A 22,164-nucleotide genomic window follows, 5' to 3' on the forward strand; every position below is an offset into this window, starting at 1 on the left:
TGGACTCCTCCGGAGGCCAGGAGGCCAGGTCTACTCACCCCTTCCCTGCCTCCGGAGGAGGCCAGGTCTACCAATGCAGTGGGAAGCGGTGGGTAGACCTGGACTCCGGAGGCCAGGTCTAGCAATGTAGTGGGAAGGGGTGGGTAGAACTGGACTCTGGAGGGGGGGTGCGCTCCAGGGCAGGGGGAGGGGAAGATTGAGCCAGGGGGTGGAGGAGACGGGGAACTGGCGGGATAGGGGTGGAACTTGCCTCCTCCTCCTGCTTCCTCCTCTTCCTGATAGGCGTGGAGGTCCCCCTCTCCCGCGAGTATCGCGGGTCCCCCCCTTGTACTATGTCTATTGTCCACTGAATGTGCCCTAACCTGGATGACCCGTTCTCAGGCCTTGGAAGCTAAGCAGGGTCGGTCCTGGTTAGTATTTGGATGGGAACCCACCAAAGAAGTCCAGGGTCACTATGCAGAGGCAGGCAATGGTCAACCGCCTCTGAACATCTCTTACCTTGAGATCTCTACAGCTGCCACCGCTGTGTTAATGGACATAGCAGAAGCCCAAGAAGAAATCAAACAAACAGGAATTCCCCCAAACTTAATAAGTTATTTGTAGGCAAGTTTTATTTATGCATAATCAAACACTAAACCATTGTAATTTCTTTCGTAAACATAAATCAGACATCTCGATATTTTTATTTCCGCCTTTGTCTTTGGTCATTGCACATTGCAGATCGGTAACACATTGCAGATCGGTAACATTTCGGATCCACCGCCTTCCAACCTATAGTTTTGAATCTTCTCTGGGGGGGGTCTCATTTTTTCTATTAACATTAACGTTTACAGTTTGATATGCTTGACTTTATAATCTATACGTAGTATTTATCTATAAACAAGTATTTTCATAAAAGCCCCTCAGTTTCATATCATCCCTCTTAATATGAACATGGCAAAATAGCCCTTCCTTCGCTTCCAGTAGTGTAGCCTGCATCACTAAGAAGGTACATTCTACTGACCACCCTGAGATCAGATGCTAACTGTAATATCCCGTGTTATTTAAAGTTGAAGAGATTTCTGTAGAACGTACTTTATTTTCCCTTAATATCTTTAGATAACTCTTTGGCAAGGGAAGTATCTAAATAAATGGCATTCAAGCTTCAGATTGGTTTCTTTAAAATACTTCTATCCCACCTCACCTCCTTGGACTCGAGGTGGTTTGGTTTGTTCCAATTGTACAGGGAATGGCCTAATTTGGAAATGTAGAAGGAAACAGTCTGTTTGCACAGATAACCCTAAGTAAGTTGAATTTTTAATGCCAATTCTTTTAAACAATATTGGTGAAATTCCACACGAAATCAGTTCAAGTCCAGATAACTTTTCTTTGAAATCTTGGCAGCAGCATTCTTTAAAAATGCATCCCTTGACATTCCTATGCGCACACGCGTACAGACGATTACACGCGAATACATCTAGACATTCTGCACAACAAAGATCATGTATAAAAAGAAGACAGAAATACACACTTGATGAAATTACTGACGATTTCCCATAGAACAATTCTCCCTTTCTACAAAACTGGAGTGAAGTTTTTGGGTACTCGTTTGAACAACTATCAGGAGCTACGTGTCGAAGGTGTTTTCAGCAAGCTCTGGGAGTGTGGCTGCCATCTCAAAACTACATCTCACAGTCTTTTAGAAAGGGAGACCAGACAATGGCAAGTTGGTGTAAAAGTCCGAAACACAAAATTTTATCAAACACAGTTAAGACTTCTTTTTTTTTAACAACGCAGACATTTGGTTGAACATTACGCGCACATTAAGGCCTCTAACACTAAGTAAGCAGCATCGTTTTTCTTCACAGCAGAAATATACTTATCACTTCTCGATAACAGCACAAGTTCTGTTAGAGTACAGTTGTCCACACCTTCAGTGAGAAGAGCGCAACCAGAACGAAGTAAATTATACATAAGGACAACAAGACGTGCTTGTATCTCAGCAAAAGCCCTCTTTAGGGCTGCCAGACTTAACGCCCTAAGTCATTAATGTTTTGAAATCACATTTTTTTAAAAACCCTCACTGGGCATATTCAGACTTCTCGTTATGGCTTGCTACAATGGATTCAGCACTTTACAATGGGTAGTGATGCAGTTACTAGACTTCCTAAGAACAAATTTGGATATATCACAGTATTTTCTGTTCCTGGAACACGACTGATGGAAATGTTCATTGTACAGACAAAGGCTTCCTTTATCTAAACTGTAAGGATCGAAAACATCTCTGTTCACGCGGACAGAGAACTAACCGTGCTGGTTGTGGCGACAGTCTTTTTTGTACGGCAGTCGCTCCGCGCACAAAATAAAAATAATGTGATCACTACCCATTTAAAAAAACCTGCAGTCGGGAACCAGATAAATTATAAATCGTGTCTTTTTTTAAAAAAATCAATGTCTTCTTCACCAAAAACATTTAATTGGTAATTCAGAAAAATGACTTCATGGCATCGATGTCCTAACGTAAGAGCAACCAACACTCTGGGGAGCAGGTCAGAGTATGTGGCTGGTGTGCTTCTAAAAGTAGCCACAAAATTTATTTCTGTCTGCCAGAAGATCCACACAGTTAACCATTGGTGCTTATATTACTAGATTTATGCATGAACAGCGGTTCTCAAATAGTACTTGGGGGGGGCCCTGTAGAATGGGTGGCAAAAGGGGAGCTCTTCGCCCCTGTGGCACTGCTGCAGCAGAGAATTTTACCAACCGGGAGACGTTGGTTTAATCAAGAACAGGATCTGCAGCACGGCCAGATGGAAGCAAGGTGAGAGGATCGGGAGGAGGCCAACTCGAGAACCTGCAAGTCTCGCCTTGATCTTCCGGGAGAGGGGAGAGGTGGCTGGCTGCTTTGGAGCCAGCCAAAGGAGGCGGAGCTTCTTTCAGAGCAAAGCCGGAATCCTCACGGGGCGTGGGGTTCCTTTGCAGAGAACAGTGGCCGTAACAGCTGCAAACTGACCTTGGTAATAAAGGGACAGAAGTCGGTGCCAGAATACGAAGATGGCTTCGTTTATAGTTCGTACCGCGGTATATAATTTCTTCCACATGCAGCATGACCCTTCCTTCTCCTCTGCCTTATCTGCATGGCAAGTTCATTTTGACCGGGGGGGGGGCACGCAAATATTCATCAAGGTGTCTCATCTAAACAGGGATGACAATTTCCACAAGCATGTGCAAAGTGTTGTTCTTTCCCTCTTCTCCCTGAGCCACATCCTGGCTCCCAGGATATTGTCTGAAGGCACACGATGCGGCTGTTTGGCTGAAGATCGGTAGGTCTCTGTGTGGCCGGGGCCTAGAAAGGAAGTTAACTGGGACTCTGCGGTAGAGGTTCTTGCGTTCCATGTTGAGAAATAAAGCAGGATGTAAATGTAATAAATCATTTCGGCACATCATGGATGGGTGATACAGCAGAGCAGTACGTTGAAATGTAGGTCATGGAGCTGCTACTTTTAAAGTAATCTTTTAAGGAAGCCCCTTTGCCTACCACTGGCCACCGCCCTCCAACAGTCGACAGCAGAGGCAGTCAGGGAATGGCCAGATCAGCAGCTGAGGCCTCCAATGGGGCATCTTCGTCTTTCAGATCAAAACAGTGCTGAAAGCTTGAGAACCGCTGGCATGGAACATAAAAAGCACAATGGCGACTGTGTCGATGTTCCCCCTGTGCTCAGAATCCTGCTCACCGAGTGGCGGAAAGGATGCGAGCTTAAAAACAGATGCACGCTTTTGGGAACGCTCAGCGTCATTTCGCATTTCTCATCGAAACCCAACGAGAAAGCCACCCTCGGACGAAACCAAATTCTAACGAAAAATCATTTAAAAAGTGATCTACTGTGAAAACAGGGCACGTAGGAGTGTGGTACGGAGCCTAGACGGGTTTAAAGTGAGGTGAATGGTGTATGTTAGTTCCTTGACGAGGATAGTAGTGATGGCCATTTATGCTCCGCTTTCTACCTGCAAAGTATCGGAAACTATCCCTGTTATTTGTGAAGTTTCACAATTTCAACTTGGCCTCCCCGAATGGACTGTTTTGGTAACCGTATCCGTGGCTGGCCCTGACCTGGATGGCCCAGGCTAACCTGATCTCGTCAGATCTAGGGAGCTAAGCAGGATCGGTCCTGGTTAGTCCTCGAATGGGAGACCACCAAGGAAGTCCAGGGTCATGACCCGGAAGCAGACAATGGCAAACCACCTCTGAACGTCTCTTGCGTTGAACACCGTACAGGGTCACCAGAATTCAGCTGCAACGTGATGGCACTTTACACACACATATCTATGGCTGACACAATAAATCCACTTTAGATACTAAACTAGTTTATATCAACATAATGAACGAAATACGTTACTGGCTATCTGAAAATTAATGGTTACATTCATATTTCATTTAGCCTAGATTGCAAATTATCCATGACTTTCAAGTGAGGTATAATTCATAAATGTTACACTTTTCCACCCAGAGAATCACACCTGGCCGGAGATTCACATAAGCGTTCATGGGAATAAATCTTTTGCTATTACATGCCCCATGATGAGCATAAATATTCTGTACAATATCAGCTCCTGGTTTGGAAACACATAGATATACTTGTAAGTATGAACGTGGCCAAATGGATTGTGTGAGAAGATCCACACACATTTTCCTGTTTGCTGTGTTAAAGTTGATGAATATTTCAAAGCAGAATATTTAGTACTATTTACTTCATGTACAGAACACTCAGCCCAAATGCCCACGTCAGTGCATAGTCTTAACATTCTTCACTGTAGTCTACAGTTAATTTTAAGGGGATTGTAAATTTATGGTTCCTCAGGTATATAACCCAGAGTTTGAAGTATCAAACAGGACAGAAATTTCCTAATTTCTGATCACTATCTAGCATTTGGCATTTCGATGCTAAATGAAGAACGTACAATCATAAAGCATCCACAGCTCTTCAGCTAGTAATATCTGTATTAATATACTATGTATATATTTATATCTATACCTCCCTTCTGAGATTACAAAAATAAACTTTGGGATCTTATATTCGGGTGGCCAGCCTCCAAAAAGGTTGCCTGGTTTTCTGCCTGGCGTTTTAGCAATTAGTTTGTTTGGGGGTTTAACTGGAAAAACCGAGATGCCCCAAAGAGCAAGATTTTAGGGATTCATTCTGTGCACAGGAAGATTCCGTTCCGGAACTATTCCTCTTTCACGGTCTGCCCTGAGTCCAACTAGATCTGTCTAAAGGCGCTGGCATGTTTCCAACGGATTGGCCTGCATGTCAGACACATGCTACCAGATGTGGTCCGCATAGTTTATAAAGTGCTGTTTTAATTACTTATGGATGAATATGACAACCAGTGCAGTTTCCCCTTCTGCCCGAGTCAAACGTGGGACTCATCCAGGCCAGTGTCAGTCTGCCCCACCTCGACATGTGTGAAGGTGAACTGGGGGTTTTCCATCCCATTATCCTCACTAATGTGGAGGACAGTGTCTCCATGCTCCAATAAGCTCGTGGTCTCCAGGCCTGTAAAATCCTCCGTGTCTGACATCTGCGAGGGTGGGGGGCTCCCGGGGGCTTGAGCCAACCTTGCCTCTGGATTGTCCTCCTTTTTTTTATCCTTCTCAACAGAAAGCATCTCACTCTGGAAGGAAGAGAGTTTATAGTCAGGCAGGAGCTCTTGGTAAGGATCAGAAGAGTTAACTTATAACAGTTTCCCTTTTTGATTCCTTTTATCTTTTTCTTGGCTGAGCAGCCCCTTTTCTTTCTTCTTTATTCGTCTCTCCCTCCCACCCAGTTGTTTAAATGTATATACTGATCCAGCTGAGGGAATTGAGGAACCGAGTAAAATCCTTCTTTTGTCGTTGTCTGATTATGGCACACAAGAGGCTGATGGTAATTCACAACTAACAAACTGCTTTGTTTCATGTTTGACGGGAAATGGTCAGGTATGTAACAGGTTTAGGACTTAGAAGGTAAACAGGTAACAGGAATGAGGTAAATTTGTATAAATATAAACAATAAATAGTTTTTCACAATCAAGTAGCTGTTTTGTTATACAGGCAGGTCTTTAAAACTGGTGAGAGAGATTTCTTGTTGGTGTCTGCTTAAATAAACAAGCATAGGCTTCTTTGTCTCAAAGGCACTTAAGTCGGTGAAGGCAGGAACATTCACACAAGTTCCAATATCCTTTCTTAACTACTTGCTAGGGATCACCCCCACCCCCCGTCTTTTAAAACTAGGATATTGATGTACAGAAAATAATCCTGTCTGAGTATGTGTTTCCCCAGCCCAATTTGAGAAAACACTCAGACAGGATTATTTTCTGTACATCAATATCCTAGTTTTAAAATTTCTGTAGAGCTTGTTTTGAACTTCCATGGCAAGGGCACCATTGTCCTTTTAGGTGTGAACAGGCATAGTGCTGTGGTCTCACCCAAATGGACCAAAGCAATACAAGAAAAAAGAAAACAGCCGGGGATACTAATACTGACAAGAATGGAAGAACTGTCTTCCTTATTGCCAGACTTTTGAGGCACTGGCCGTAGTAGGATTATCCTGAGCTGGATTCCTTTTGTACATCAGGCCAAATAGCACCCCCCCCCCAAATGTTTCAAGCAGGGGGAAAGGACCTGGGGAGACGGCTGAAGTAGCTTCTCCATATGCACCGTGGTCCTGATCTGCATCACATCCGCCACATCCGACACATGGTAGGGACCCCATGTGTCACCTGCATACACCATAGTGTGAGAATCAGTCCTTGGACAGAAGGAGACAATACTTACGCCTCCTCCAATTCAGCCTGACCTGTATCACCCATAGCAGAGCCCCGCCAATCGCAAAGAGGGCCGCAGAAGGCTCTCAGTGTGCTCATCAGAAGAGTGGGGGGGGGCCAGTTTGGTGTAGTGGTTAAGAGCAGCGGACTCTAATCTGGGAGAACCGGGTTTGATTCCCCCACTTCTCCACATGCAGCCAGCTGGTGTGACCTTGGGCCAGTCACAGTTCTCTTAGAGCTGTTTCCTCAAGAGCAGTTCTCGAAAGAGCTCTCTCAGCCTCACCTGCCTCACGGGGTGTCTGTTGTGGGGAGGGGGAGGGGAAGGGGAAGGAGACTGTCAGCCGCCCCGAGTCTCTGAGTGAAGGGTGGAGTTGAAATCCAAGTCTTCTTGGAGAGGATGAGTGAGGAGAGAAGTGGGTGGATGAACTCTTTATCTACTCTTGTGTTGGTTTGGCAAGTTCCAGACTATAGTTCTTGATAAGCCTCCTCTTCATACACTTCCCAAAACCAGGGCTCAGGAAGACACACTGCCTGTAACCAGAGGGGGCAAGTCTGCTGCTCTGCTGAGGAGGAGTGGGGGGAGGAGGAGGACGACGACATTGGATTTATACCCCGCCCTTCACTACCCAAAGGTGTCCCAGAGCGGCTTAAAAACTCCTTTCCCTTCCCCTCTTCACAGCAGACACCCTGTGAGGTAGGCGGGGCTGAGAGAGCTTCAGTATGTATAATAGCAGCCTGAAGGAGAGCAGTGTTTCATGTTTCTTTGTCTAAGTTGTGTTCAGCTTGTATGTTAGTCCAGCCAACTGTAGCAGATGATGGAGTGTGGTTTCATTTGTGGACGTGAGGAAGAAGAGGAGGAGGAGGAGGAGGAGGAGATTGGATTTAAACCCTGCCCTTCACTACCTGAAGGTGTCTCAGAGCGGCTTACAAACTCCTTTCCCTTCCCCTCCCCACAACAGACACCCTGTGAGGTAGGCGGGGTTGAGAGAGCTCTGACAGAAACTGCTCTTTTTCAAGGACAGCTCTTATGAGAACTATGGCTTGCCCAGGGTCACCCAGCAGGTGCGAGTGGAGGAGTGGGGAATCAAACCCGGTTCTCCCAGATTAGAATCCGTGCACTTAACCACGACACCAAACTGGCTTTCAACACTAAGCAGCATCTGTATGTTCCCACCTGACAGTTCTCAGCTGAGAGCAGAACGGGGGGAGGATTATTTGGAAATAAAGTCCACACGAGGCCTGGTGCTTTAGGAGAGTAATGGATGTCCCTTTTGTTAAGGAACTCCAGGCTACAATGGGAAAGAAAGAACAGACATTCTACCTAGCTAGCCTAAGCTAGGCGGGGCGAATTGGCCATTTAATTTACAGGGAAATTTCCAGGTGGTCTACTGCCTTAGAGGGCCACTGGTGGCCCCGGAGCAAGCAGAGCGAAGCTCTAGCACAAGGGTGGCCAAACTTGCTTAATGTAAGAGCCACACAGAATAAATGTCAGATGTCGAGAGCCGCAAGGCATGGACAAATATTATGCACATGTTTTTATTGAAAAATATGCAGATTTGCCAGAAATAAAAACAAAAGGGGTAAAACAGATTTTGATAATGATATTTAATTTGTTTGCTAATGATATTTATCTGTCTGAGAAAAAGAGAGAGAGGTGGAAGGAAAGAAAGCAGATAGATGGGGAGGAGGGAGGGAGAGGTGGAAAGAAAGCCAACTTTAACTTTAAATGTGTCCTCCAAGCCCCCCACCCCAGCTGGCTTGGCTTGGAGAAGGGATTTAAAGAGACAAATTTAAAGTTAGAGTCGCTCCCTGTCTCTGCTCTCCCCCACCTCAAGCCTACCCAGGGAGAGGAACATTCATGCCTCCCCTTCGCTTCCCCAGCCACCCTGCCGGGAGCCGCACGATATGTGTGAAAGAGCCGCATGTGGCTTCCGGGCCACAGTTTGGCCACCCCTGCACCTAGCAACTCTGCCAGAGCCTCGGGGCTCACTTGGCCAAGCCCCTCTATCAGCAGTGGTAGTCTGGGTTAGTTCACCAACTGTCTTTTCCCACTCTGCTGCCGGTTTTCAGGGAGAAGCGCCTGACTCCCAGAATCCCTCAACAACCACCCCTTCCCTGGCCCCTCAGCAGAATTTTCACAGGGAAAGTGGAGAGGGGACGTGTTTCCCCATCTGCCACGGTCATCAGGAGATAGGGGCACTTTTATTTATTTTATTTATGCTTGCTCCGGGGCCACCAGTGGCCCTCTAAAGCAGTAGCCCACCTGGAAATTTCCCTGTAAATTAAATGGCCAATTCGCCCCGCCTAGCTTAGGCTAGCTAGGTAGAATGTCTGTTCTTTCTTTCCCATTGTAGCCTGGAGTTCCTTAACAAAAGGGACATCCATTTCTCTCCTAAAGCGCAAGGCATTCTGGATCTCAATCTGCGTTTTTTCCTCTAATCGTCATCCCTCACGCCGATGGACCTGGCGATATGTCTGGGCTAGACCTAGGATCCAAGCATTCACTAGGATCATTGATGGTAACAGTAGTGGCGGCTCCTATTGGAAGGCCTGGCGGAAGAGCTTCGTCTTACAGGCCCTGCGGAACTCCATGGCTAACATCTGTTTGAGGGTGAGGGTTCCCCCCCTTTTCTTTTTGAAATATATTTATTTATTTTATTATTGTATTTCTACCCCGCCCTCCCCGCGAACGGGCTCAGGGGTGGCTGATATATATCTGTGTCCACCAGCACTGCGGCCCGTACGCACAATCTCTTTTGACTGAATATGTATCAAGACTCAATGAGGACATTAAACGGTGATCATCCAGCACAGAGTAATATAGCTTACGGGAGGGCCGCTGGTAAGTGCAGCACAAATGCTTGTGGTCGTGTTCCGTGGTCCAGAGCGGGCCCACTTTCCACCTCCCCCCCCCACCCAAAGATACCTGGCTGGTGGTGGCTTGGCTGTGGAGGTCAGCCACAATAATGGCCGGGGAGGAGGTCAGGACAGGCTTGCTGGTTGCCTCCTGCTTCTCGCCACCCGCAGGGCTGCCCCTTTTGCCGCTCTGCTGCTGGGCTGCTGTCGGGGCTGGGTCAGGGGTCAAGCTGGAGGCCTCTGACTGTGCTTCAGTAAAAGTCACAGATCGCTTCTGGTCCACTGCAGGGTTAGACACAAACAACAGTGGGAGCACATTGGAAAATAAATCTGAACATTTCTCACCATTGGACTGTTGGCCACTGTGTATGCAACAGGCGTCTTTTTTTTGGGGGGGGGGTAGGAGTGTTTTACTTTCATTCTGAAACCAGCTCGCGACATTCGGTTTTTCCATATTCTCATTTTCCCTGCTTGTAAGATCCCGTTTCTTTGGTTTCCCCCCTATTGTGCATGTCTTTTGCTCCCCCTAGTGGTCAATTTGATATTACATCAGTTTATGTTTGGCATATCTCCCTACAAACTGTAGGTTTTGGGTTTAGAAAGAGAAGCCTGGCTGGACAGGAGACTGGGACGGCTAAGTGACTTTCTCACTCCAGTGTAGCTGAAACCAAGGTCTGCGAGTCCCCTTCCTCCCCAGTCCCACCTGAAATGTGACAGCGAGGGGAAGGATCATGCATCGAGTCACTAACTGCATAGTGAGGTGGTATGCTTGGCTCAGGGATGATATTGAAGAAGAAGAAGAGAAGAGATTGGATTTATACCCTGCCCTTCACTACCCAAAGGTGTCTCAGAGCGGCTCACAAACTCCTTTCCCTTCCCCTCCCCACAACAGACACCCTGTGAGGTGGGTGGGGCTGAGAGAGCTCTGACAGAAACTGCTCTTTTTTCAAGAACAGCTCTGCCAGAATTATGGCTTGCCCGAGGTTGTCCAGCCAGGTGCAAGCGGAGGAGTGGGGAATCAAACCCGGTTCTCCCAGATTAGAGTCCGCCCACTTAACCACTACACCAAACTGGCTCCTGATATTAATGACATCAGCAGACATTGCACCCATCCCCACCCTCATCTCAGGCCAATCTGCATACTCGGCGACTCACAGCTTGCTGTGTCATGCTTGGAAGCGAAGACTCAAGAACAACTCTGGGCGTGCAAAGGTGACCAACAACCAGCACAACTGAGAACGGAGAAGCGAATGAGTGCGCGACAATGCAGCACGGGGGAACATGTGACAACAGATTGCCCAAGGCAAAGGTGACCAACAACCAGCACAACTGTGGAGAAGTGAATGAGTGCGCGACAATGCAGCACGGGGAACAAGCGACAACAGATTGCCCACGGTTTAGAGAAATTAGAGCCTCCCTCACACTGCCATGCCCCCCAAGGATACTCTTTGATTCAATACGATCTAAGAGAGGTGTAGAGGAAGGCAGCTGGGGTAAAGGTGCCAGTTAACCACTGGACTGTGACACAGAGGATCTATCGAGGGTGGTACTGCGTGACACAGAGTGTTGGACTGGATGGGCCTCGGGCCGGATCCAAAATGGCTCCTCTTATGTTCTTAGATGGCGATCTCGTTAGCAGTTACAGAACACAGAAAAGTCTGGTGTCCCACAATCTCTGAAGCACATTGGTGATTCATTAATTATGGTTTGTTAAATTTAGTATCCACACACACATATAAACATGAGGGGGCGGGGACCAGAAATGCAGTAATTTGAAGAAAAAAAGAAGACACTAGCCTTGGAGAAATGTCGCCTCACCGGTAGGTTTTGTTTTCGGCTGTATACTTCTGCGTGTGGTGGAGAGTCGGGCTCCGTGACGGCTGCGCGGTTCAGTTTGGGTTTTCTGACGTGACAGAAGGGGCCTCCTCAACTAGAAAATGTGGAAACAGCAGTTAGATGGACATGGTTGTTCTCGCCTGTTTTATGTACGTTCCCAGCCCTCAGAGATTTTAGTGGAGGAACACTTTGCTTCCATCAGCCAGAGCTTCTGGCTTGGTGCCGTAAGACACTTGAACAAAATGGCGCTCTAGACATACTGAATTATAACCTTGTGTCTTCAGGGTAAGGAAGCTGCTACTGGGGAAACATATGTGTTCTGCATCAGTACACACAATTTCCCCCAACAGGGCAAGAAAGTTCAAGCCTGCTCTCCTCATGCGCCATTGTCCCAATCCAAATCAGGCCTTGATGCACCAGAGAATTGTTTCAAAAATCGCTGAGAGTTTCAAATATGGGATCTCCTAGCCAGAGGTCGATTCGGGGGGGATCGCGGGGGATCGCAGTTCCCCCGGGTGAGGTGCGGGGGGCGGGGCACACGACGAAGCCCCACCCCCTGCTTCCGGCCGCCCCGCTTCCGGCCCTCATTCAGCCAGGAGGAGGCAGGAAAAGAGGGAGGGTAAGTTGCCTCCTCCCCGCCTCTCCCCACCCCTGCCTGCCTGGTGCCAGGGAGGGTCTTGGCGGGGCTTCCTCGCACTCCCGCCGGCCTTGCAGGTCCACTGCCGGGCCTTATGATGTCAGGGGGTGTGGCATATGCTAATGAGTTATGCTAATGAGTTCCCCTAGCTCTTTTCCTACGAAACGACCCCTGCTCCTAGCACTCATCTGGTTTGACAGAACTCCCGGAAAGACCCAGAAGCAGTGTAATATAGAATTAGGCCCTGTCTGCAGCCTGAAGCAGTGGTTATTGAGAGAAACATGGTGCACAGAAATTGATCTGTGCAGTTTTCTTCATTAGAAGAAGGTTAACAGCATTCCGTTGACCTCAGCGTTTAGTCATGCTGGCCACATGACCACGGAAACGTCTTCGGACAGCGCTGGCTCTTCGGCTTGGAAATGGAGATGAGCACTGCATCCCTAGAGTCGGATTCGACTGGCTTTTGAGCAAGGGAAACCTTTACCTTTACTAGTACTTTATTAGCTGGATACTGTTCTGGTCACTTCTGCAATCTGCTGACGAAGTCTCTCCCTCTCTCTGCCCTGGTCAAACCCTGAAACCCATACCGCGAGGCACACGAATAATGAGGATTATGAACTTCCACAAAAAGTACTGATATTTTAAAAAGTTCTAATTATAATAACAAATAGAATCTTTTCAGCTAAGTAGTATTAGCTAATGTCCAAACACGCATCCCTAGGAGATATACAGAGAGGCGTCAGTGTTTCTCCACAGTGTCCCATACTGACATCTTACATTGTTCTGTATTCTGATCTGGCCTCGATCCGTGCCAAGATAAGAGACAGCGCTGTCTTCTTCCATCCCAGCAGCCAATACTGGCCGATTCTGCATGTAGCATTCGCTCTGCTGTTTTACCAAGCCTATGTTGGAACGGAAATCCCCTTCTGCATTGCATGCCGCCTTCACCTTCTTTGATTGTCGGATTTTATTGAACCCTCCACACTGCATGCTGCTTTGACTTCCTTTGATCTCTTGGGTTTTATGGTGGCTGTCTGCATAGAACTTTTTGGCTGTTACCATCTACTTTAAGAAAGTGTGGGGAGAACCCGGCACGCGGATAAAGGGGAAGATGGCTCTGCCTCACTCTTCATCTCTTTTTCCAGTCGACATCTCTAGCACACTTCTGGGCAACATCCTGGGTTACTACAGCACCCCAAAAACTAGCTAAACATTTTTCTTGTACTATTTGGGTGTAGTTTATCACTCCCCCCCCCCAAAAAAAAAACCAGAACAAAACACCATTTTGTATTTTTTTCTGCAAACGGTATGCTTCCCCTGGTCCCATTATGTGGATTTTTTGATCTGCAGTGTGGGAGGGGAGTACACATGGATATTAGATATGTAGATTAAATTAACTAATTACATGCACTTCTAGGGATGGCAAAGGGCTCACTTGGGCCAGGCTGAAACAAATTAATTTTTATACAACACACATGCAAACTGGGCACTTCAGACCTAGTTGCTACGTGTTCAGAAAAAACTGGTGGATCAATAGTTGCTGGTCGCCAGCTGATGAACAGAGCTCCTGTTTCAAATGGCATCTAACGTATTTTTTTATGACTGGTCCTTCCTGCTTTAACCACCTAATCAACTTCCACTAATTAATTAATTATTGTATGGCCGTGCATGTAGTATAACCAGGAGATCCTGTCTGGCCGTCAGAAGTTCTAGCTTTTCTAGCGTTATACACCACTAGGTGGCAAACTAGACCTGTTTTTAAGGCAAGAGACGTTTCAGAGGTGGTTTGCCATTGCCTGCCTCTGTGTCATGCCCCTCGTATACCTTTATGGTCAGGGTCCTATTTACCTGAGGGACTGCCTTTCCCCACATGTTCCCCAGAAAGCACTACGGTCAAGGTCTCAAAATTGTTTGGCTCTCCCTGGCCCCAAGAATGCCAGGCTGGCATTGACCAGGGCCAGGGCCTTCTCAGTGGCCACTCCGTTCTGGTGGAAAGAGCTCCCAGAAGAGTTCAGGACCCTGTGGGACCTTCTACAGTTCCGCAGGGCCTGTAAAATGGAGCTCTTCCACCAGGCCTTCAGGTAGGGAGCCACACCTAACAACCTAAGAACCTGTCCTACACCACATCCAGCCTGTGCTTGCTGATAGAAAAATCATCTGCTAACAGTAATTAACTATGCTTACTGCTACTATTGTACCGCCACCACCATACAAATTGCTTTTAGTAACTATGTCGTGTTTTACGTTGATATTTATATTGCTGTTTTTATCTGTAGTAATTTTATGTAAGCCGCCCTGAGCCTGCTTCGGCGGGGAGGGCGGGGTACAAATCAAATTAAATCAATCAATCAATAGAGGTCACTCATCAAAATACTAGCCAGGGCCGACCCTCCTTAGCTTCCGAGATCTGACGAGACTGGCCTAGCCTGGAAGGTAGGGAACGATTCTGTTATGTCCGCTGACCGCCACTAGGTGCCAGCGTTGTACTGCCGAGCTTAACTCCCGAAGAACAATAGGGACTAGGCTCCTGGATTTTCCTTGGGGAACCAATAGGGACTTTGGCAGGAGGTTTAAACCCACCAATAGGATCTAGGGATGTTCCTAGGTACTGTATATAGTTGGCCACTCGGCCGGTATTCTGTGTTCTACCGTGTTTCCCCGAAAATAAGACACTGTCTTATATTTATTTTTTCTCAAGAAGACACACTAGGGCTTATACCACAAATGCATAGAAATCCTGTTAGGGCTTATTTTTGGGGTAGGTCTTATTTTCGGGAAAACAGGGTAGTTGTGTACCTGTAAACCATGCTGATCACTACATCCGTCTCTGTGGTTTCTACATACGTCTAACCCACTACACAACAGATTCCATCTCATAGACTGGGAATTGGCTGTGAACTTACCTGCCTCAGGCCCCTTTTCCTTCCCAGCGGCTGCTGCAGAAGGAGATTGTGGTGTCCCGGTTCGCTCTGCACACTCGCTACCCTGTTAAGGATCAAGAGGATTGTCGTCACCACTACAGGAGAACATAAAACATGGAATGCTGTTTCTCTGCAAATACAGCTAAATACTAATGACACAGACACTTCAAAGACTCTTCCATCTTTGAAGGCTGGGGAAGAGCATCAGTGAGATTTGGGCCTAGGGGCAGATCGAGGACTCGGCACCAGTGTTCCCTCTAAGCTGAGTTAGTGTGAGCTGGCTCACAGTTTTTTAGCCTCCGGCTCACACATTTTTGTCTTAGCTCAGGAAGGAGGGCTCCAGTGCAAACTAATTTATGCAGTAGCCAAATCACCTGCTCACAACTTTAATGCCAGTCTCTCACCAAGTAGAATTTTTGCTAACAGGACTCCACAGCTTAGAGGGAACATTGCTCGGCACATCCTGGCAGCGTCCAGTGGTCAAAACTGAGCTCAGTTTTCAACTACGCAATGGGGCATACCGTTCCACTATGCCCGCTTTCCCCATCGATGGCAGAAAAGTCTAGAGAAGACTATCATAAAGTCGCTACTCTGGAGTCTTAGAACGTTTTTGTAGAGTTTAGGGGAAAGACGGGCGCCCGCCCTCCTAGCTTTAATAACTACTCCATAGTTTTGTGTACTTTCAGTTACATTTAGAACAAAGTGAATAATGAACACAGTTGACAAACGTTTAATTCACATCATGGGTATGAGACTTAATGGGGGGGGGGAGTTACCACACAGAACACATATTTTTAGCCTCAAATCTCTTAGTGGCTAGGTAATAAAATATGCATAAATCCTGGAGAAAGCATGCCTGCGTTTTTTTTTTTTTAATGGATTTTTAACAGATCCTCAATTTTTTAAAAATGGAATTAAGAAGGAGCATATTTCCACCATTAGACAGATGCAAGGATTCTGCTGCAGTACTCATTAGCTAACAGGTAATACTCAGATGGGCTATTTTTGAATTAGACAATGACTCACTCAGAATAAATTCAGCTTAATTCCATCCTAACCACACTACTCGCATTGCTGAGTATCTGGCATTAAGATTAATCCTGATCTTGGCACTACAGCTTTTAAATCCAAAATTAGATTCTTTGTCTCCCCTCGTTTTAGCAGATGCTCCTTGATTTCTCCTGCTGACTGTATAGAAACCAAAAGCACTTTCACACACACTAAATAACGCACTTTCAATCCGTTTTCCATGCACTTTGCAACTGGATTTTACTGTGTGAAATGGCAAAATCCACTTGTGAATGACAGCTCAGGTGCACTGAAAGTGCATTATTCGGCATGTGTGAAAGTGTGCTATGTCAAATAACAAAAACAAGATTAACGCCCGCCTCGACTAGGACCAGGGCCTTTTTAACCCCGGCCCCTACCTGGTGGAATGAGCTCCCATATGAGATCAGGGCCCTGCAGGACCTTATACAGTTCCACAGGGCCTGCGAGACGGAGCTCTTCCGCCAGGCTTTTACCTAGGGCTACGGACGTCCCTCCCTCTTTACTGGGCCTCCCCTCAACAGGTCAGAACTACATACCAGAGTTAGCATCTGTGAAGTTTTAATGCCAATGACAATGGCACCGGATGAGGGTTATTGTGGCATTTTACTAGTGTTTTAATTGTGTTAATTGTATATATTGTATTTTTATCAACTCTGATGTAACCCGCCCTGAGCCTGCCATGCGGGGAGGGTGGGATATAAGTCGAATAAAATAAATAATAAAATAAAAACACCTTGCAGTGCACCAGGTTGACAACGAACTGTAATGCCTGCGTAGTGACAGAAGGGAAATCCAGTGCTTTGAAATGAAGTCCTTTGATATTCCTTTCTTTGGTCTACTGGCCCTGGCCCACTGGCCGCTGTTTTCAGCAGCAGAATGGAAGATTTGCACAGCAACAGATAACAATGGGACAAAATTCCTAAGTAACCAACTGGCTTATCTTCCCCTTACAGATGCCAACTTTGCTGCCACATACACCCAAACAGCTCAATCACTGGACCTAACAACATCAACTACACCATCAGAGACTAATTCACTTGCTCATCTTCTAACATTGTCTATGCCTTAAATGTCAACAGTGCCCTTCAGTTCTCTACAGAGGACAAACAGGACAAACCCTACGCCAGAGGATAAATGGACACAAATCTGACATCAGGAATCACAATAAGGGTGCCAAGTCCCCCCGGGGGGCGGATTTCCCCCCGCTTTGGAGGCCTGATTTTCACCGCCACAGAATCGGGCCCCGGGGGAAACCCCACCCTGGCGTGCACGTCAGCCGGAGGTGACGTGATGATGCCGGGCATGCTGGGGGCGGGCCACAGCCATCTGAGGGGAAAACTCTATGTTTCCCCCTCAGATGGCTGTTGCCCCGCCCCCAGCATGCCCGGCGTCATCACGTCACCTCCGGCTGACGTGCATGCGGCACGCACGCGCGCTCAAGACACCGTCCGGGAGCCCCCTGCCACGGAAGAAAAAGAACTTGGCAACCCTAAATCACAAGATTAAGAAACCTGTAGGAAAACACTTCAGCCTTCCAGGACATTCAGTGGATGACCTCAAAGTAGCTGCTTTATTACAAAGGAACTACAGAAGCAGAATGCAAAGGGAAATTACTGAATTACAAGTTATTGCAACACTTGGAACAAAAACCTCCCCAGGACTCAACAGGGATATTAGTTTTTTTATCTCATTTACATACGCTAACTCATTCAGTCCTCACATATGTATTCTCAACAAGAAGGACTATAAATCCTCTGTATTTAAATGTATTTTAGTGTATTTATTTTTCAGAATAGTATATTAGAATATAGACCTTCACTTGTTATTTAGTGTCACTTTGCATATCTTGATCATCATCACGTTGCATGTTAATTTGCTGTTCATTCTCTGGCTATCAGTCTGAACCTTGCCTGCCATTCGAATGTATTTGGTGAAGTGTGCATGCACACGAAAGCTCATACCTTGAATACGTTGGAAAGGTGTGAGTTGCAAGGTCTAGATTCCAGTCATTATAGGGTTAATCTGTTCTACCTTCTGTGCTATTGTTTAGACTGACCTGGAAGGAGACCTGGCACAGAGTCAGTGTAAAGAAAGCCTGCGAAACTGAGTAACATTGATTGGGTAATGCAATCAGGTGATTTCCTTCTAGGGGTCAAGAAGAAAAAGAAGAAGAATCTCCATTGTTGTGTGACCATGTGTTCTGTGCTGTAAGGATCTAAAGATGTAGCTCTAGATATCTCTTTGTTATTTTGTAGTTTCCCAGTGAACCCTTCCCTTAGAAATAAAGATTTTTACACAGAAAGGAATGTCTCCTCTCCAGTGGAGCAAAGATCCATTGCAAACTCTGAGTATTTAAGTATTTTTGCCTATTTTTCCAACAGAATTAACCTTTGTTAGTCTTAAAGGTGCCAACTGGACTCTAAATTTGTTGTAGCGCAATCCTAAGAAGAGCTTCCCTCTTTTATACTCGATTTCTTCCATTTTTTTCTTTATTCATTTACTCGATGTGTACGCCACTTTTCTCCCCACCGGGTACCCAGGGTGGCTGACATCATTCTCCTCTCCTCCATTTTATCCTCACAGAAACCCTGTGAAATAGATTCGGCTGAGAGTGTGTAACTGGCCCAAGGTCACCCGGCAAGATTCTACGATGTGGGGATTTGAACCTGGTTCTCCCCGGATCCTAGTTCGACATTCTAATCTCTACACCGTCCTGGCTCTCTTAAAAGGGCATAACTCCATGGCTAATTTTAAAGGCTTCATCTGCAGATGCGTGGGAATCGACAGCACCATTTGGGGATGCAGCTGCAATCCAGGCACTATTTCTTCACGACCATGACGCTGTCCTTTACTAGATATCCCTGACTGGAGCCGCATTCGGCCTTGTCCCTCTACTTTGGCGGGGGACACCCCCTTCCTCCAAGTCTTAAGGATAATTTGCACTATGACAAACGTTTTGCATGGCAGATTCACAAAGAAAGTTTGCCAGATAACCTCTTGGGTAATAATACTTTACATACAAAAGTGCTGTGAAGTCAGAACCAACGTGTGGTGACCCCAGTAAGGGGCTTTGAAGGCGCGTGAGAGGCAGAGGAGGTTGGTCATCGCCTTCCTCTGCATAGCCTTCCTTGGTGATCTCCCATTCAAGCACCGACCCTCTACCAAGATCTGATGATATCAGGGTACACCATCCTGCCTTCCCTCCCAAATAATACTTTGGTTGTGGAAAAGGCTGTCAAGTCACACCCAATTTATGGTGACCCCGTAGGGCAGGGGTGTCAAACATAAGGCCGGGGTGGTGGTGGAACTGGCCCATCCAGGGCTCTTATGCAGCCTGTGAGCAACCAGTGCAGGTGAGGGAACAGGAGACTGCTCAGGAGGAAGTGGGCGGAGCCACTCTGATTGTGGCTTCCGCATGGCGGAACAACCTTGTCTGCAGCAGTCAAGCAGGGTGGGATAGTCTGCCCAGTGCTGCACTGCTGGCTCTCCAGTCCGCCCAGGTGGGTTTTCCTTTGCACCACCCCTCCCAGCCCCTGGGGCCTCGCAGTGAGGATACAACAGCTCGGAGCTTACCAGCTCCTGCCATTTGTACAGTTTATATCTCCAGTACCTGGCATTACATTTTATGGCACACATGGCCCGGCCCAACAAAGTGACATTTATGTCAGATCCGGCCCTCGTAATGAATGAGTTTGACACCTCAGCCGTACGGTTTCAAGGCAAGAGACATTCAGAGGTGCTTCACCACTGCCTGCCTCTGTGTAGAGACCCTGGACTTCCTTGTTGGTCTCCTATCCGAATACTGACCAGGCTCGACCCTGCTTAGTAGCCATGATCTGATGAGATCAGGCTAGCCTGAGCCATCTAGGTCGGGGCAATGATAGTTTAGAAAGGGGCCAAAGAGATTAGTATACAAAGGAGATTTCTGTCAGAAGACACAGGGTGGCAATTTTACACAGTGTAGTACAGCCCGTGAAAGTCTACTGAAAATCTTACTTGGGTCTATCCAATGGGGCTTACTTCCAGGAAAGTTTTGTTAGGACTGCAGTGGCAAAATGCATAATAATAATAATAATAATAATAATAATAATAATAATAATAATAATAATAATAATAATAATAATAATAATAATAATAATAATAATAATAATAATAATAATAATAATAATAATAATAATAATAATAATAATAATACTGCAGATGCTGCGGGAAAGAGGATTGATGTTAAATATTGGTAAGTAAAGGTAAAGGTTCCCTTGCTCGAAAGCCAGTCAAATCCGACTCTAGGGTTGCGGTGCTCATCTCCTTTTCAAAGCCGAAGAGCCAGCGCTGTCCGAAGACATTTCCGTGGTCATGTGGCCGGCATGACTAAACACTAAGGCGCACGGAACACTGTTACCTTCCCACCGAAGTGGTACCTATTTATCTACTTGCAATGTCTTGCTTTCGAACTGCTAGGTTGGCAGGAGCTGGAGCTAGAGACAGGAGCTCACTCCGTCATGCGGCACCCGGGTCTCAAACTGCTGAACTACCGACCTTCCACAGCCTGCAGTTCAGCGTCTTAACCCCTTGAGCCACCGCAGCTCCTAAAATACTGGTACTGCATTCATTAATTTACTTGAACGCTCTACTAGTGTGAATAGAATCTCACAGCGTCAAAGTCACCAAGCAACGAATCACTGTCTATTACTAAACTGTCCCCGAAAGGGGCGAGTTCGGGCGATACTTTAAAACGTTTGACACAGGAGGTACAACAGTCCTTTATCCCATTTCAGATTGACTTCTAAAATAATTAGCATAAATGTTCTTTGTATTTTACCCAATGTTGTTTTCCTGTGGCTGAAAATTGTTATTTTTATCTTATGTGATGTGTGTTAATCGGTATTATATCCCAGCCAACTTATGGCAACCCTATAAGGATTTCAAGACAAGAGACAAACAGAGGTGGTTTGCCATTGCCTGCCTTTGCTTAGCAAGCCTGGACTTCTTTGGTGGTCACCCATCCAAGTACTAACCAGGGCAGACCCTGCTTAGATCTTACCAAGATGACAAAACCAGGCCAGTAGCTACAGTGGGGCATTTGGGGGCCATGCCCCTTAGTTAAAAGCCCCCCCCCCAAAAAAAAAGCCTTGAAAGGAAGGGTTAGAAACAGGCTTGGAGCCTCCCCCTTCAAAGACAGACATTCCGATTAATTTAATTAACTGTAATTTAACTGCCCCTTAAAAACTTAAATGCCCCCCCAAACAAAACAAAAAACCTGGCTACGGGCCTGGACAAAACCCTGGTTTCCATTTTATTTAATGGCAGCCTGTAAAGTATTTAGATACTGCTACAGCTGTCAGCCCAATGAGTTTTTCCATATGTGCATCCGTTTAATTAAAATAGACCTTCCGCTACAAACTCATCTCCCCCAAAGTTACAACAAGAGCTGCTGAGCCAGCCATAAATATTTAGAAAGTGGTGTGATTTTGGTGCCATGGTACAGTTGTTATAAGCTGGCTCAGACTGCCATGGAAGAATGAACTAATGTGGTCGGAAAGGCAGGGCACACATTTTGTCAATAAAATAAGTAATAAATACATAAACCCTTGCTGAGGTAGCAGAGTCACGTTTTCTGTGCCTTTTTGTCCAAAGTAAGACTTGCTTTCAACAATTATGCCTGCATTGCAGAATTACTTTAAGATAGACTCAGTTGGGTAGCTGTGTTGGTACGAAGCAACAGAACAAAGTCTGAGTCCAGGGGCACCTTTAAGACCAACAGAGTTTAATTCTGGGTATAAGTTTTCGTGGGCACACACACTTCTTCAGATGCACTGAAACAGACTTCCTCAAGCCTTACAGATAGGTAGAGAGAGGGTGGGGATAGTTGACTCTAACTAGCACTTCCTGGCAACCAACCCCCGCCCCCATATGAAAGGCTTGAAGAAGTCTGGCCCCGGTCACACATGCCAGATAACGCAGAGCAGGGGTCGTTTCGTAGAAAAAGAGCTAGGGGGACTCATTAGCATAACTCATTAGCATATGCCACACCCCCTGACATCACCGGAAGTGTGTCATAAGGCCACACCCCCTGACATCACC

The 22,164-nt window shown here is 46.4% G+C and overlaps 1 protein-coding gene across 1 annotated transcript in view; it reads right to left on the bottom strand.

Annotated features, from left to right (window-relative positions):
• Positions 1 to 5,391: 5,391 nt before the first annotated feature.
• Positions 5,392 to 22,164, bottom strand: part of UNC80 (unc-80 homolog, NALCN activator) — a 220,484-nt gene continuing 203,711 nt past the window's right edge. Inside the window, 4 exon segments of the mRNA XM_015421519.1 lie at positions 5,392 to 5,652; positions 9,710 to 9,921; positions 11,458 to 11,569; positions 15,016 to 15,097. Of these exon segments, the coding sequence (XP_015277005.1) occupies positions 5,392 to 5,652; positions 9,710 to 9,921; positions 11,458 to 11,569; positions 15,016 to 15,097 (667 nt within the window).

This window comes from Gekko japonicus, unplaced genomic scaffold (genome assembly GCF_001447785.1).
Source record: "Gekko japonicus isolate JY-2015 unplaced genomic scaffold, Gekko_japonicus_V1.1 scaffold1139, whole genome shotgun sequence".
Lineage (NCBI taxonomy): Eukaryota > Metazoa > Chordata > Lepidosauria > Squamata > Gekkonidae > Gekko > Gekko japonicus.